The following is a 17,804-nucleotide window of genomic DNA, read 5'->3' on the forward strand; positions in this document are numbered from 1 at the left end:
TTTTGCCATATGTACGGAAAAGGTCCATATGTAGATAAAAGAAATATCGACATGCTGTGTAATGTGTTGCAGCATTTCTGTACCTCCACATAGACTTGCCAACATGGCCCCGATGGGATCATAAACATCCATAAAAAAAATCCACTTTGCTCCGAGCCTGTGCGCTATAAAAGACATTTCTAATCAGCTCAAACGGTGGAAATGGCCACCAACGGCAGAAATGGCATCATTTGGGCACACCCGTGGATGGCAGTAGAGCGCCGCGAAGCCCCGAGGTCATACGAGCCCGCTCTGGGTGAGATAGCAATACTAGGGAGCGGAAAGCGCCATTCTCACTGAGCACAAACAAACCGCAAAACGACAGATTCACAGCTGAAATTTAGGACCAAATTACACCTCAGTTAATTACACGGACGTCATGCGGCCCCCGCCTGCGCTCTAAAAGATGCTGCAGTCGTCTGGCTCTGAAAATACTGGCTATTTTTCTGACTCATAATTCATTAATTAGATGATGGACATGGGGGCCCACTGCCTTCTAAATATATCAAGATCAAAATCAGCTTAAACGAAGCGTGACCTCATTACCATGGTAACTATTTAAATGGAGTAAATAGGCTGTACCCCAGGGTTTAGGCAGGCGGACACAGTGGTGTGCTTTCAACATGGAGTGTTTAATCTATTAACGGCTCCTGTGGGCCTTTGATTAAGGAAACTCATCTGGGCTTTTACATTTTCATTGTAGCGACTGAGACAGCAGGAGGATTATAGGGCACACAGGCATCGACCCCCGGCATGCATATAGTGCAGAGAACACATCCTGTCGTGTTGATTGAAGAGCGTTATTCATAAATGAAGCGCACCTACCCCCCCGCCGACCACAAAGGCGATGGGCAGTATATGATTCACGACTGATACATTTCAACTTACGTGTCAGTTGATGACCTGGCGTGTTCAACTTGCGTCTGCATAGTTCAACACTTAAATGTCCTAAAAAATAAATGTCTGTGGTGTGTGTGTGTGTGTGTGTGTGTGTGTGTGTGTTTCCATATGCGTGCATAGATGCTTGTGTGTCGGTGCCTCTCCCTAATTGTGTCCACTTGCATGAGCCACGCTTTCTCTCCACTGAGCTGTGAAATGTCCACAATACCCTTTAATGGTGGTTGCCACAGTGTTGTGTGAGAGACCCGGTTGAGCTGTGACATGCACGTAATACACAGTTATTCCCTGGCTACTGCGTGTAACAAAAGTAGGGAACAGAGGGCCATCCCAGGACAGTACTTTACTCCAGTTATGTCTGTTAACCAGTGGGAACACGTGAGGGCAAAAATCAATATAGTAAATGTGTCTGCCTGGCTTTATTGACTGAAACAAACCTACAATATCCTGTGGCGAGTCCATCTATTGTCCTTGCACTTTAGAGCGTAGTGGCCATGTGATCAGCCCACAATGGGGACATGCAGAAAAATTCAGAATTCATCACAAGCCAAAACAAGGCCTTTCAACCTTTTGTGTTCTCAATCCGCACCAGTAAAGTGAAACTGCTTTTACAACAGTATAGATGATATATTTTCAAGTCCAGATATTCTTTATATATATATATATATTCAAACTGACACCAACATTTTTTTACCATGACACAAGACGCAAAAATGTAGATGTCCTTAACAGAATTATATCTAGAAGCCACTCAAACTGCCTTTTTAATGGCAAAGGGGAAATGTATAGCTAAAGAGTTACCATAGCACAAATATTTGTATTGTCTTGTTTTCCTGGGCCAAGCGGCCGCAGCATAGGAGAAATCTTCAGTTCAGTGATCTTTTTGGAAGCTTCATGGATCTACCGTATTGCCCGAAGTTGCTTTCAAATTTTATTCATAGAAGCATTGATTGCCCCTGATTGCTCTCTTGATTACAATTTCAATAGTCCACGGGGCTCTTGCGTTATTTTTTTGCGGGGTATTTGGTATGAATGAACAGTATACGGTTGAAATATCAGATGGCTCAATCAGAGACAAGCAGGGTGCCTCATTCAGCTCGAGGCTTGCAAAAGAAAAGACTTGATCTGAGCAAGAGACAAGAACCACGTGCGGCAATCATCTGCCATGCATTCTGCAGCACAGCGTGGCCCCTGCCACTGTTCTGCACCTCCTCGTGCCAACAGCGGCAGCTGAAAAAAAGACTAGTGCAGCACTTCCTCTGCTAAATGTGCCCAGTTCAATTGCCCACACACGGAGGCACTCTCACATGAGCACATGCATACGGATGCGCATTCATTCACACGCAATTACTATGATCATTTCCTGGCTACACGACCTGAATGCCAATGTCCCCACAAAAAGCCCGGCCTTGCTGGACCCAGCAGCAGAGAGCCAATTCCACATTCCGGCTAATCGGACATTCTCTCCGTTGTGTTCAGGGAGCGATAATGAAATAATTGGCGTTGTTACTGTTAGCAAATTTGGAGTCAATGTAGCTAAGGCTCAAAGAAAGTCCACTAATTTAGGATAGCTAAAAGCCCCTCACTGAACTTGTGAATATTTCACTTTTCATCCAGATGGTAAAATGACTTCGAAAATCAAACCGTTTTATTTTGGCTGAAATCGGCCAACATTGTTGTTGTTGCCGACAGCTTTGTTGAATCTGCTTGTGCCCTGCTGGAGTTGACTGTCATTCCATTGTCTTATCAAGTGTCTGTCTCATTACTAATGCATTGAGTCATACCTGCAGAAGAGCTGAGATCTGAGATCACATGCACCTAGTGCCTCGTTTGATGACTAAAGAGACCCACCAGTGGACAAGATGTGTTTCTCATTCGGTCGTTGTCTGAGTCGTTGTTTACGAATGTCACCCGGTGGCAGAGTGAAAAAAAAAAGCTCTATGATTAGCCAACCCACAGTGGTGGTTTCACAGCAGGAAAATAAGCCAAAGAATAACACGAGAGACGGACGAAAGGGTAATGGAAGAGACCGCAATGTTTAGGAGAGCCGGAGAGATAGTGGGAGCGCAGCAGTGAGGGAAACCGAGAGAGAAAAGGATGGGGGATGCATTTGAAACTCCCCGGGGTGATGAATTTACATCTTGTCTTGTTTTTCTGCCACGTCCAGCAGCAGCGAAACAAACGGGACCTGAGAGCAGCGGTGATATCCGGCCAATTACAGTCCGGTTGACTGAAGAGTTTGCAGCAGCCATTTGTGAAAGGAAATGTTAATGGTGGGGTCTCGACGTGGTCGGGAGCAAACGGTCACCAGAACCCATCCGCTATAAGGGAACATCAGCGACGGAGGGACGCCACTAGCCTGCAGCCTCGTGTCCAGCATCTCTGTCGGAGCTCACACTGAGGCCTCCGTTTGTGTCCTCTGTCTTCAGGTCATTAATGCTCAGAGAAGCTGTAACATTTAATTAGGGACACGTTATTAGTACAAGGCGGGCACCGTGTGCAGTGGAGAGAAATAAAAAACATTCACAGCTGCATTGAATTACGGGCAAAAATGGTTGAGAAATATAGACATATGGCAAATTAGCTAGTGTGCTTCTTTGGGATTTGAGATTTGGGTTTTGCTGGTGGACGAAATAGTTGGTATAAATGCACAGTCGTGTGTTCCTTGGTTCTCCCAACACCGCGACCAAGACTCTAGCCATGTAATCTGCAGAGTGTCTGGCTGCTTAGTTAGAATTAAGAGTCGCTGATCCGTTCAGTGATTAAACAAACAGAGAGACAGGAAAATGTCAACAAACTTGAGAAAATGAGTATATGCAGCAGAGACGAGAGGCGCATGATAAATATTGTAAAAGGGTAATATTCTGTGGAGGTAGCCGAGTGTGAGATGAGAAGTATTGTGTGAGTGGGAAGTCGTTGGTGGGAGGGATGAGGTGTGAGGCCCTAATGGCAAAGAGTGGCCATGGACTCTGGAGGTGTACCACAGGGGGGTCGCATTGGATCATCACGGCTCTCTCACCAATAGACGCAGCGTTTAAAAAGGTACTATAGAAAAAATAAACTGAATGGCAAATATAGTGGCATGTCCTGCATTACCAAACCTAATTCAGCTCTCCACCCAAATGTGAATTCCATCGCGGGATGTGTGTTCTGTGTCGATATCTATAAGCAGCTCGATACAGGATATTGCTTCTCTAAACACAATGCAGGTCTGTGCTGCTTAATGATGAGTTTTGCGAGTACAGCAGACTGTGGGATATAATGTATCTGAAAGGACAGGCCTTGCATTAATATTCCAAGCAGCACAAGGAGGACATTGGAGATGATTTTCTCCTTAAAGAGGCGGCTCCTTTGCGCTGGTTGACGCACATTTTTGTATTTGGTTTCTTTTGAAACATGGCAGTCTGAAGTTCAACTGCTATTTCCTCTGGTCACACGTCATTGTTTATTTAAAGTAAGATACAACCGGATTAAAAATGACTTATAAAATGAATTATAATGACTTTTGGAATACAACACATTCTGGGGAAATTTCTGCAACAGGTTGTACCCACATTACCGCACAGTGTAAATGAATCCCAAAGCTTGCATTCAATAGTGTTGTTATCCAAACAGCCCTGCACATCAACACGGAACATACCAAGTAGATAAAATGCGCCTGACAAGTGAGAAGCAGCTCCCTGGGCGCGGTTACTTTAACAGAAGAGGAGTGAGCGATGAGAGCCGGGCCGGAGAGGACCAGTGGCCTGAGGCACTGCAGCTTAGAGAGAGAGAGAGAGAGAGAGAGACCTATCCTGAATACGTATTCATCACGTCGCCGTTAGTGTGGCTCAACTCTGCAGCTCAAAACGTGGAACGCGGATCACTGCATTGGATTCCATAGCATAGTCTGATATACAGCCGAGTCCTGACTTCCAATCTGCTTGATTTCGCACTTAGTGATGCATAAAGATGCAGACATATATGTGTCCTGCAACAGGTCTGCATGCACATAGACTCAATAGTAAATCAACAAGATGGACAGTAATCATCACACGAGCAGTTTGTCTTTTTTTGTTCATCATTTTGGTTTTCCACCGTCCCACAGAATTGGCTCTCTACTCCATTTCCATCTCTCATCTTGTCCATTAACACTCCATCCTGCTTCCTGTGCCTCCCCTGCCCCGGGACCTGCGACAGGATTCACATGGCATGGTTTTGTCTCGGTCAAGGCCGTATTGATTAAGTGATGTGGAGCTAATTAAAGACAATCTGCGAGGAGTGTCCCAGTGAGGGGAATGAAATCATAGTGACGGAGCGATAGGCCTCTCATTAGTCTTCATCTTTTGGTTAGGACCAGAGGGATAATAAACCTTTGGCAGATGCAGTCAGAGGGCACTTTCTCCCTGTTGCTCCCTCTATCCCTACCCACAATCTCCAATTGTCATTTCCAGAAATTCCACTGTCTTATACTTTCTCTTAAACCCATTCAACATCCTCTCACTTTGTCCTCAGACACCACCTTTAAGTGTGTGTGTGTGTGGGGGGGGGGGGGTGTTACTGAGCACATGTTACAAATATGCTAGTGTTTAATTGTAATGCAAATAATGCCTTCTCAATACAGAGCACTTTTCTTAGTTGTACTACACAGTAACACCATTTACATGCACCTCTACCCATGGACAAGTATGAGTATTACTGTATAAAGTGTTGTTCTTTGTATCATCTTTCTGTGCGAGGCTATGGACAATTGAAAAAAAAGAATAGCTAAGTATGTAATATGTTAGAGGCCAGTTCATGCACATCATTTCAAAAGCAAAAAAAGGCATATTTATCAATGGATTTATAGCACTGCCACAGGAATCATTCGAATGAAAATGTCCTCTCGACTGATATGCCCGCCTAAATCCTGGCCTTTTGACTCATGAAAAATGAATGTATATAAAGGTGTTACATCATTTCCCTCCAATTTTGTGTAATCCACGAAAGCTAGATCAAATTAATTTCAATAAATGTCATCAGGGCCACATACATCATTCCATTTGACTTTTTCTCGGCTTTGAATTTGTACGGAGTACGTCATTATGACTATCCTACCTCCAGATGTGCTGTTTGCATCCTGTATTACACACTGCTCTGTCTGTGTAGTTCTTCCCAGAGGTTTCGAATCTGGCAGCGTGATGTAAGCTCGGTGTTTCTTCCAACTTGTTATCTCTTCTCTCCTACAAGTTAGTACCTTTTTGTCAAAGGACCCCTGTACCTACCTCCACCGTGGGGCTGCAGGGAGCCTCTCTGCCAGGCTGCTTGATATGCAGCAGTGTCTGGTGGCTGCTGGGCTCCCACGCCTCCCTGACTGGAGCCTTTAAGCCCTGGCGCAGTGAGACTGAGCCTCCCTCATCAATGGCCCTACTCAGTGGCTGTGACAGTGCCACGCGGAAAACACATCGATTAAATGGTTCCTCCTGCCACCCGATTCTGCTGCTGCGGCGGCGCATCGCTCTCATCCTTCATTACCCAAAATGAAAGCCCTGCCGTTGAGGTAGCGGTTAACATGGGAGGCACTGCTGTCACACCCGCACGGCGTCGGTGAGGAGATAATTCTCTGGCGTAAAAGTATCAAGGATCATGTGAAATTTGAGTAGAGAAGGAGAGAAAAAAGAGGCTGCAGTCTGAGGAGTCCAACCAATATTTTCTCATTCAATTCCAATTCCTGCTACAGCTCTCCATTACTTGAATGCAAGCAATCTGTAATTAACTAGGGCTTCCGAGGAGTAAAGTATGCTAACCAGATTTCCCGTATGTGATCGAGCAGGTGGAGGCTGAATATCTAAGTCTGGTGTTTTGACGACGCAGAACCCTCTCTGATAGACGATGTGTGTCTCCTGATGAAAGCGAGGAGATGTGAAGAGCACCGTTCAAGTAGCAGCTTGCCCAATCTGCTTAGTCTTATAAAAGCTTTTGTATCAGAGCGGGAAGTGGAGCTCTAGGCGCAACAGCCATATTTATATTCCAATCTTCTCCACAGAAACCTACATTGCCAGGCTCATAAAAGATTCATCGAGGCGGGGAAGGCAAGGTCGTACAGAAAACTGGTCAGGAGGTGCCTACTGCGATGCACCAAGGAGCCGAAAAAGAAAGCAACACAATGAATGATCATTGGATGAGTTCCACAATGGCGGCTACTGCTGGTTAACCTGTGTTGTGGCCCTTCCTGCTGGTGGCAGTGTGAACCAGCATTGACCAGATGTACACGATCAAGCCTGGTGAAAAATGTCTAACTCTGATCCGTCACTCATACGGTAACCTAGAAGCGGCTTAGCGGTTGTTGGTATCGGTTCAACGCGTTGCCTCTTTGTCTGCTGTGGATCCCGTTGCCGTTATGTTTGTGAAAGCAAAGGGGTGGAGGGAGGGGGGGGGGGGAGAAGGAAACGGAAACGGAGACTGAGACAATGTGTGTGAACGAGAGGCTGCTTGTGCGCGTGCACGTGTGTGTGTGTGTGTGTGTGTGTGTGTGTGCCCGTTCTGGGTGTTGTCAGAGGAATGTCACTCTTGCTTAGAGTCACTGACATGAACCTCTGGGAGTCCAGCACCCTCCAGCCCACTCACACAGAAAGAAAGAGGGGAAATGGGGGGGAGCATGCGATACAGGGATGATATTCACCCCACCAGTCAAGCTGATCCCTCCATACACTGGTGACACTGGGAAAAAACAGCCTATACATTTATAAGCGTACCGAATGCTCTGAAAAAGTATTTGCGGATCCTCCGGTCATTGTGAAATCAACCGGAAGATGGAATTAGAGTCAAAAAGGGACACTACTGACTCTGAGGACACAAGTATGAATACAAAGTAATCAGTCCCTAAGTGTACAGCTGCTTCATGGTTAGCTGCCAGGTTAACCGTGGCTCATGAATGAGGAAAGCTGTAACGACTGTGTTCAGTACTCCTTCCCAAAGAAAGACCTAAAACGCTCTTCTAATGACGACTATGAGCGGCCCGCTCAGTCCGTGGGATCGTTAACGGTCATTTCAGCACAGCAAGCCGCCGGGTTATCAACAAGACAGAACACATCAACAGAGGTCGTTAAGAGCACACACAACCCTGCAGCTTAAGTAATGGTCAGTCTGTGGCTCTCAATGAGTAGGGGGGGGGGGGGGGTCAGCGCAAACATGGACTAGATACCAAGGTTACCAGACTTTCCTGTGACTTTGACAATCTCAGTTGAAAACCCTCTGTTTCAACAACAAATGTGTGGGTGTGTGTGGATGGGAGGGTGTGGGGGAATCGGCCCATCTACTGCATCATTCATATACTTAAAGTATATTAATAACGTGGTCCTGTTTGGATGATGACCACGGCGCCACCGAAATCGAGACCTCTTTCTCAATTAGTCTTTCCTGGCTAAATAAAGGTTAAATAAATGAAAGAGAAATAATCCAGAAGGACTGATTGGACATTCCAGATGGAAAGGCAGGGTCATGCCGACACACCGTGTCTACCACAGGGAACCAATCATGACTTGGCAGTGTAATTCTGATAGTCAGGCCACTGCTCCTTTACCGACCCATCCTTCTGTTAGCCAATTACCACGCAGACCGCTGTCTGCCTCCGTGCCTCATCAAGGCACTGCAGTAGTAAAATCAGTCACCCCTTTCACCCGGGGCCGCATTGCAAAAAAAAAAAAAAGCTCTCAGCCAACATCATCACACAATAATATCACCCCTATGTGAGTCATTAACGGACCACATTTAGAAAAGTGACCCAGAAACAGGTACAGCATCATCAAATACCGAGCCACGCCTCACTTACACACTTGCACTGTACTTGTTTGTGTTGATCTTGCTCTTACCCACAAACATTCTGTGTTTCACAATGATACGGCCGTACCTCCAAAAGCAAATGGCTCACCCCTCTAAAACCAAATGTATGTTCTCGGATGACGGGAGACTCCCCATGATGCCGCTTTGGGTGCTAATTATTTGTCCCAACAAACGCACGCAAGCCTCTGAAGATGAAGCGGAGGCCTACATGAAAGCATCATGAACCCATTGAGATGAGGGAGAGGGCCGCGGACAAGTTCAATAGCCCTCTGTGCTCCCGCCCTTAAGCTGCATCTCTTTTATTAAACCGATCTCTTCACAGTGGTAAGATTCTGACTCAAACAATGCGCAATGCTCATTATTGAGCACTGATTCAAGCTCTACCCTAATCAGTCATAAAACACACTATTGAATATCCTCAAGCAGCACTGCATCAAACATAATGCAGCTTCATTATAAGCCGCTGAAAAGTGAAGCAGCATCTGGGGGGCGGGGGGGGGTGTGAAGGTGGATGTAGGCATAGTGGCTAATCTAAGCCGGCGCGCTCCCTTACTAACCCACGTAGTGCTTCACATGATGGTTGTGGGATTTTGAATTCAACTGCAATCAACACATCGACGAATACAATGAGCTAACATAATATTGGACTACACAACAGAATGGGTGTTATCATGTTGTACCGTTACTCCGTATAAAATGCTTGCCGCGTGCACAGCATGCAAACCATGCAATGTCCTCGCGTTAGATTTCTGGTTGTATTTGTGTGTTGCAGCTTGACCTTCCGAGAGTTTGCTTGGTCATGCAATGTTAGTCATTCAAGCAAGCACTGGACCTGTCATAGCAAAGCAAGGTGATTTTAACAGTCCGGTGTGTGTGTGTGTGTGTGTGTGTCTTTGCCGCTCACTGGCAGATTTACACCCCGGCTCCAGCAGCTTTTCATTTGTATAACTCTCTCGGTGGAGGTTGCCGCTTGCCAGAGCACACTCTGTCCAGCCTGCTCCCTCGTTTCCTTCCCGCTGGGAAACGTAGACTCGCATCTCTGGTCCTCTTTGACTGTGATCCAGCCGCACGGGCGCCTACCTCCATATATTTACAAAAGCTGGTAAAACAGGTGGCCTCACTGATGAAAATTATGGCAGAGGGGACGATATTTTGTTTCATGGTTTCACAAGCTCCAATGTTTTGGTAAGACTGCTGTGTAATAGGGTTTTGGCTCAGAGGCGAGGACAGACATTTACCACAAGTGACTTGATTATAGTCATGTCGGAAACGGGGGGGTTGCATTGTGCTCACGCTGCTTTGCCCGCATTGGACTGGCACCAGAATATATAAATATATATATATATTATTAGGTTTCCGGGCCAAAGGGTCAATGCCAGATCGGTGGACGTCTTAAAACTGTCTTGATTGGACGCTGTCCAACCCAGCTGTTCGTACTGCATGACTCTGAGCTGAGACCTGATGAGCCTTGTCCCCACATCCAGAGTCACTGTAGTTAGTGTTAGCATAAAGTTAGCTGACTACCATAACATTACTTGTCCTTATGTATGCCAGATTTGTTAATAACACTGATGCACGGCTAATGGTGTTCTTGACGTAGCCTTACTATAGCTGTATCTATACTGTTTTATTTGAGTCAGTCGACCCACCTCAATTACCACTGAAGGACTGTACTGTATAATTTGCGAAAGGTACATGCATGGAACGTTTGTGCTCTAAACAAATCAAGTGCTTTTGAGCTATCGACCCCAGGCAGTTGCATCCATCACACCAATCCAGACTAAGGAAACACAACTTAACGAGGTCCTATATGGCAGTCTGTTCAAACTGATTGTTTATCGGGATTCCTGGTAGGAAAAAGGATTGAGTACATTATGGAACAATCCAGCAAATTGCCTGCACAGGTTTTAGAATAATCATCAATTGTTTTCTCCCCCACTGCACCTGGTGTTAAAGCAGGAAAACCTCAAAGCAAGTGATCGTTTCCTTCACTCTTAACTAGTGGAAGTCTTCCATTCACAGACATCTTATACCAATAATTGTATTCCTCTGGCGTCTCTTTTGCTCCAGAGTTGTTGGATACAATCTGAAACTATTTTGGCCCCTCTGTGCCAAGGTCAAGCAGGTGCCCATCTGTACCAGGAATACAGGGGACCCAAGGGGCATTATGGGTACTTACCAAACACATGCAGTGAACAAATAAGTGCATCTGTTTCATTAAAGCCATTAAATATGTAATACACGCCGTGCGCTGAGACGCTGACTAGAAATATGTGAATGGATAGCTCAACTCTGCTGGTAAAGAGTGTTAACCTCATTGCAGTAGATACGCAAGAACTCATCAATTCTTTATGTTTGCAGTGCAATCTTAGGGAAGCGTCATATTTTCTTTCAGACTTTTAAATATTTAATGTGAACATTTATAACAAATTGTCCCCAAAGGCCAATTACAGTTTGAACCCTCCGACGAAGGGGCTGAGATATGATAGTAAGTCATCAGCTACATTTCCTGTGTCACATTTGCGTTTTAGAGTGACATTTATTGCTCGTTACTTATTGAAGAACACCAACAGAGCTGTGTGGCTGCGGATTACTTAAAATGAAAGGATAAGTTATTGGGTTTAATTTAAAGATCTAAGTTGAGGTTAGATTAGTTATTATGCATCCGGCAACTTAATAACTAACTTAATTAAAAGGAGGATAAAGAGTCACTTTAACCCATCTTTATAGTGTCATTTTGTGGTAGACATGCAGCTGCGGATGTGTTAAGTGTGATTGTTAAATGAGAGCTTTGGGAACTCCTGCACCTTGCTTCATTGCACTCAGGATGAACTCCATTTGTTTCTGTCTAATACCATCTGTGGTGTACAATTTATACTTTGAACCTGGCACACAGGTGTGCAGGTGTTCATCAGCTCACATCCTGCAGAAAGCATGCTGTCGCTTCTACCTCTTTTGAAAGGTCAACTGCACTATAACCCTTCCCTGTAGATGACATATAAAACACTAATGTCTAATGTCACAGTATGCATGACCATTACTTTTTCTATCTGTTAAGCATATTCCCTCTGCATGTTCCTGAGCAATGAGCCACATATAGGGATGGACAGAGGTAGCCATCTGTTCAATTTGTGAAACGTCCGCCAAACCAATTGGAAAAATGTATATATATTTATAAAGATTACAACAAAAAGAACTAGTGAGGGACCAAGCTACGTCCCTCTTACTGTTAGGTTCACTTAAATATAGGATAAATTGTTGTTAATTGCATTGCAGCTCCATTTGTTTAGCACTTGTTTAAAAATGAGTTTGTTTCTTTTGAATGTCCACTGCTATCTGGTGGCCTTTGTCAAATGGTTATATTCACTGCCAACGTACGGAGAGGCGCTGTCTGTGGTGCTGAATTGACTCAGAATGCTGTTTTTAACCAAAGGCTGATACTGAATATATTGCTGCATGGAACCATGGGGGGGGGGGGAACGGACGCCCCCAAACATGCATATCATTGGCTATTTTTCACACTCCTAAATAACAGCTGTGGAGAGAAAAAGGGTTTTGTGTGTTTGAAATTTATTTACTATAATTTCTATATAATGATGCTCAATGTTTGAATAGTCATCTCTATTTCAAGATAGAGCTCTGGAATCAATTCATCCGGTGATTTGTTTGAATAAGCAGTTTGTTGGCCAGCCATACATAGAAAATGTGTATCCCCGTCAGGCTTGTGGCTGAGCGCAAGATGAGGGGGTAAAAGCAACAGTTTAGGACAAAGGGCCGGTGTGTGTGTGTGTGTGAGAGAGCACAGTAGTCATCTGGCCAGCATTTAGAGTGAGAAGGGGGGGGGGGGTGGGTTGATGTGTTCATCAAGGTCTGGAGACGATGTGGCGGCCAAAACCTTGTGAGGACTGGAGAGGCAAAAGGAGTGTAAAACATCAACAAACTGGCCATGGTCAATAACGCACTGAGATAAAGGAGTTGAGGGACTCGCTACGGAGGCGTCGCCCCCCCCCCCCCTCCTGCATCATGTCCAATGGACGTATAAAATGTGTTTTTTTACAATTGCCTGCTTAGTCTTTCCAGGAAAGACCTTTATTCGAGTTACTTGTTGCTCCAATAAATCTCTGCGTATCGAAGGATCTAATCTCTTGTGTTCTGTGTCGGCCAGTGAAGGTTCCCGTTAGTAAGATCAGCCAGCGGACACTACATTTCAGTACTTTTACTACATGGAATCAACCATTAGCCAACCTTTCTAAACTACCATGGCTTTTGCTCAATATGGATGCTGACCTGCCGAAACCCCTGCAAGTTAAAATGTTCCTGCCTCCTGAAAGCTATTCTGGGTCAAATCATTTACCATCCTTCACTTCAATTCAAAACCGTCACATCGACCAAAGGGACGTTGCTTTTCTCAAGTGCCATGTACTAAAGCGCGCCACGCATCTCCAGGATCTACAACCTGCTCTGGTCCACTGCTAATTACGCATGGCTCACATGAAAATAACAGACTGTCAGTGCTTTCCCTTTGATCAGCACGATCTTGCACGGTGTATCTCGGCGCCCACCGTGGCTGTCAGTGATGGAGAGGGAGATAGGAAAGTCTACAAACAACGACCTCTGGGGCATCAAGATTCAGATCAGATTTACCAAGAAATCAATGCAGAAATCAATGCTACTGACACACATTTTCTTCTCCAGACAATCATTATTTGCATCCATTGTAATTCATATACACGTTGCAGCCAGATTCACATCTGTTTGAAGATGTCTTGAGATTCCGAGAATTAAAAGGGCAAGTCGGTCAAGTTCAGGTGGATTCACAGTTAACTGCAGCTCTACTTATTCTCGTCAAGTTTCCACCTCCTTGCTTGTTATCAGCACGCTAGGTCTCATGCCTTCAGAACAATAGAAATTTCTCTATTTCTTACTACACCGGGAATACGGTCTTTGCACTGCCGGAGCATCAAATGTACCTTCTGATAGCGCTCTTTTGAATCCCTCGGTTCTCACTGAAAAAAATCCATATTTGAGAATACATACACAGTCATTCGTGCACTTCTTTAGGGAACTTTTAAACAATGCCTATGCTTGGCGTGCACGCGTTTGTTCTTACCTCACAGGGCATGACGGCCAACATGACAAGCAGAAACATGGCACTGAAGAGATGCATTCTAGTCGAAATGATAGCGTCCCAGCCGACACCAGTTCGCGCAGCTCTTCCCCAACCCCACCCGCTGCTCCTGTCCCTCACTGGGGCGGTTTCTTCACACACAGCGGGAGTCCTTCGATGCTGTGTCGGTTGAACACCACCAACCTCATCACCGGGACGCACGGCAGCACCTCTTCGGCTCGGTTAGGCGTCTCTCTGCTGAGCACCGGGGTCTCTGGCGGCGGGTCGCGAACGCAAACAAAAAAAAAAAACGTCCCGATTCCCCGGCGTAGAAAAAAAAAAAAAAAAAAAAAAAAAAACTCCTCGGGCAAACGTAGTCGGCCTGAAACGGAGACCTCTGTCCTGCGAAAAGAGCCGCGACTCCGAAAGCGAGGAGCGAGCGGAGGAGAGAGAGTCGCAGAGGTTGGAAGGTGACGGCTGTGTTTGCGAGGTGCCGACGCTAGGAGCAGCATGTGTATGTGCCAGGAGCCCCGTCTGAGAAGTGGCACTCTTTGACGCAGCCAGCCTTTGCCGAGAGAGAGAGAGAGAGAGAGAGAGAGAGGGAGAGAGAGAGAGGGGGAGGGAGAGAGGGGGGTGTATTTGTGAGAGAGGGATGGCTAGGTAGGTGGGTAGGTAGATGCATTGCTTCCACTGCAACGACAGGCACAAAAGCGCTGACATTTAGCATTTGCAATGATCCTCGTGCTGAAAAGCCCAGTGGTGAGAGATCACTGTCAGCGTTGTGTAACGTTGTGACTGACAGATCTAAATTAGTAACATTAATTCAGCTCCGATGCATATCCAATTATTAGAAGATGCCAAAACCAAGGCATTATTATTATGTTGTTGTTTTGGGAATGAGAAAATGATTGTTGGAGATAATTGTCAGCTAACCGTGGTAATTAAATGATCAAGGGGCATTCTAAGAGGTATTTTCTAGGCTTCTGGTTTATTTTGTTAGTGAACTGTTTCACAGTGATGGAATGGTATGGGCTTGTGACACTGTTTTTCTGATGGCCTGAATTGGAAATGATAAATCAAACCCAAATACTTTTTGTCCACTTATTTTTATTTTGAATTGTTTTTTCCAATGCTCATGTCCAAAAGTTAACTTTTTTTTAATCAAATGATCAAAACATTTGGCCTTGATTTGGCTTCATATAGTGGCAGCCACCAGTGCCACACGCTTTTCAAAAGTAGTTGAATTACATATCAAACTTTTCTGGAGCCTGTTATCATGAAGCAGTCCATTTAGAGTTTTTTTAAACCAAACAAAAAAACTTAGAAAACAAGTAGCGACAGACAAAAAACATAACAGCTGTTGTTTTTCATTTACATAGCACACATAACACAATCATTATTTTTTATTTCATTAAAAATATAGTTGTCTCTAATAGTTCATACTAAGGATAAGGATGTTGGAATGGGCACTTTGGTGGCTTAGGGCTTCCAGTACCTGCCCCTGTGTGGTTCAGCAGAGGTTGACTTCCTCCACCCTGCTGCTGCCCCCAGTGACTCGGTGCACACCCCTCTGTTTTTCCAGTAGGAACAGCTACAAGGAGTTTAAATGAGAAGCGGTGCGCTGGAGGAGTCCTGTATTAAAGAAAAAAACATGGAATGAGTTCGCGGGGATGGCTCTGCTGTTGTTTTCAACGAGGACTTTACTGTACCACCCTGTGTGGTGCCTCTGCTCAGGTTCTTACACTAAAGCATGAGGCTGGAATTAATAGTGATGCCCAGGGCAGCCAAGGTGAGTAAAACCTGATGTTGAGTCATTGCATGGGGTCAGAGAGTGCTCATGTTTTTTAATAGTCATGTTGAGGATATACAGTATACACTGTAATATCCTCCCGTCTTCTGGTTGCTCGTATCTGCACGTCCATCCCCTACAGCTACAGTGTAGAGGCTTAGGGCTTTGACGTAGCTGGGGAAATCTGTCCGAGGTAAAAGCAAACAAAACATAACCCATTTGTCAAAGATGCAACATTTTTCTCTTCTTTTTTTTTTTTTCCCCGATCAGCCAGAAGGCTGAGAGAAAGGGAGAGAAACAGACCTCCAGGGCCACCGCGTGTCCTCTCAGGCAGTAAATGTTTCCCTCTCTTTCTGTGACCTCACACGTGGCTGCACTGTTTGGTAGTTTTGACACTAAAATTCCATTTAATTCGTTACACATTTTGGCCTCATCTTTCTCCTCTCCTCCTCATGGTAACCCTCTTTGTTTGTGAGTAGTTGTTTTCATTGCATTTAATGCTTTATGACTTAATCACAGGATTTCTAAATGTGTCTTTCTAAAACATAGGAACATAGAGACTAGATTTAACAATCGCCAAGTGTGTATGCGATAGTCAGTCTCTTCGACTGACACTAAATTATTGTTCATCAGTGCTAAAACACTGTCGTTTTGATGGGACTATTTCTGCTGAGCCACCATTGCAAAGCTTATCATTACGTAGATTTTCATCAAATGATTCTCGTCAAATAACTCATTCATGGTTTTAGTGAATATTAGACAGGCAGACGGACCCAGTGACTAGATTGTACATCATCACAGACAGTCTAATTTGATTTTGTGAAGTTGGAGAACATGAGTCTCTCTATCTATTCATCTTGCAAACATTGTAGTCTGTCCGGGTCATTATGGTTGTTATTGATGATCATAATGTTACTGCTTCTGTCGGTGCTCCAGAGTTATTATTCAATAGGACTGAAACACCATATGCTTTCTGAAGGGATATCCAGAATGATGAGTCTACATTATAGTTCACTGTGCACACAGGATAGTGTTAAGCTGATGCAGCATACGGTCTTGGGCTTCAATGTAATACTGATGAGTAAACACACAGAAAATCTATCACACCAACACCCCTCACAACAACAGCAGCAGCAGCAACATGTCAATAAACAAACAGATGGACGTGTTAACCCTGAAGCTCCTGCAAACATAGCGCTGATGCCATAATCAGCTGGGATAGCCAGGTGCAAACACTACAACTGCATGCATCACCAATTCAAAAGTCAAGCATGCATGGAGCAAAACGTGAAACACCTCATTCGGCAGTCCCAAACGTGCAATGTCTTTGTACACCCGAATGGATTTGCACAGCTCACTCTCACCTGTCTGCTGTGTCTCACATTCCCCTAATGGAAGGGCATTAAAAATCTATAGACATTCGGTTGTATAATATGAAATGCTAGTATTTCAGGAAAGCGCTTTCTAGGCATAGTCAATGTGGACCTCCCTTTGGGACAGGATTTATTAAAATCTGTTATTATTACAATTAAAATGTCAATTTTGTATTGCTCTTCCTCTCAGATCAGTGTTAGGATGAAGACAGCTCAGTAAATCACCTCCCTCCGTCCGTACAGATGAGGAAAGCCTCATTTATTTCGAAATTGAATGAAACAGAACAGTTAGTGGCGTTGAGGCGGTTGGGTCAGAAGGTTAAGAGTGCTCAGTTGCCATAGCAATTCTCACCAAAGTGCCCAGAGGGGAAGGTGTGAACTCCTCAATGGCTGCCTGAAGATGGAATTAAACATTGCTTTTCACACCCTCTCTTGGGCTGTCTCACTTTACTACCTGCACGTAACCAGAACAACCAGGGCAAGGACACTTCAGCTTTAGTTTGGGGTTTTTCCAATGAGGAGGCCCCGCCACGCTCAAAGTCTTTGCCTCGCCATAATTCAGCAAACATCATCAATCCGTATCTAAATGAAGGGCATGGCAGTCTGCTCTGTGTCAAAGCAAAGCAGCAGCAAAGCGTTGCCCGCCACAGACCCCCCCAGAAACTTGAAGACATGAGGTGAGACTGGCAGGCACGTAAGGATGGTGGGCCATAAAGGTCCATCTTTTACGTGAGGCCCCCAGCCCACACGTACAAACACATTCGCACCTGCTCATCGCTTTATCTAAAAAAAAATCCCC

The 17,804-nt window shown here is 44.9% G+C and overlaps 1 protein-coding gene across 1 annotated transcript in view; it reads right to left on the bottom strand.

Annotated features, from left to right (window-relative positions):
• Positions 1-14,386, bottom strand: part of olfm2a (olfactomedin 2a) — a 36,458-nt gene extending 22,072 nt beyond the window's left edge. The window contains exon 1 of the mRNA XM_037476416.2: positions 13,847-14,386. Coding sequence (XP_037332313.2) covers positions 13,847-13,903 — 57 coding nt within the window. The 5' untranslated portion in view covers positions 13,904-14,386. The remainder of the gene's footprint in view (positions 1-13,846) is intronic.
• Positions 14,387-17,804: the final 3,418 nt, after the last annotated feature.

Source organism: Pungitius pungitius, chromosome 12 (assembly GCF_949316345.1).
Source record: "Pungitius pungitius chromosome 12, fPunPun2.1, whole genome shotgun sequence".
NCBI classification, from domain to species: Eukaryota; Metazoa; Chordata; class Actinopteri; order Perciformes; family Gasterosteidae; genus Pungitius; species Pungitius pungitius.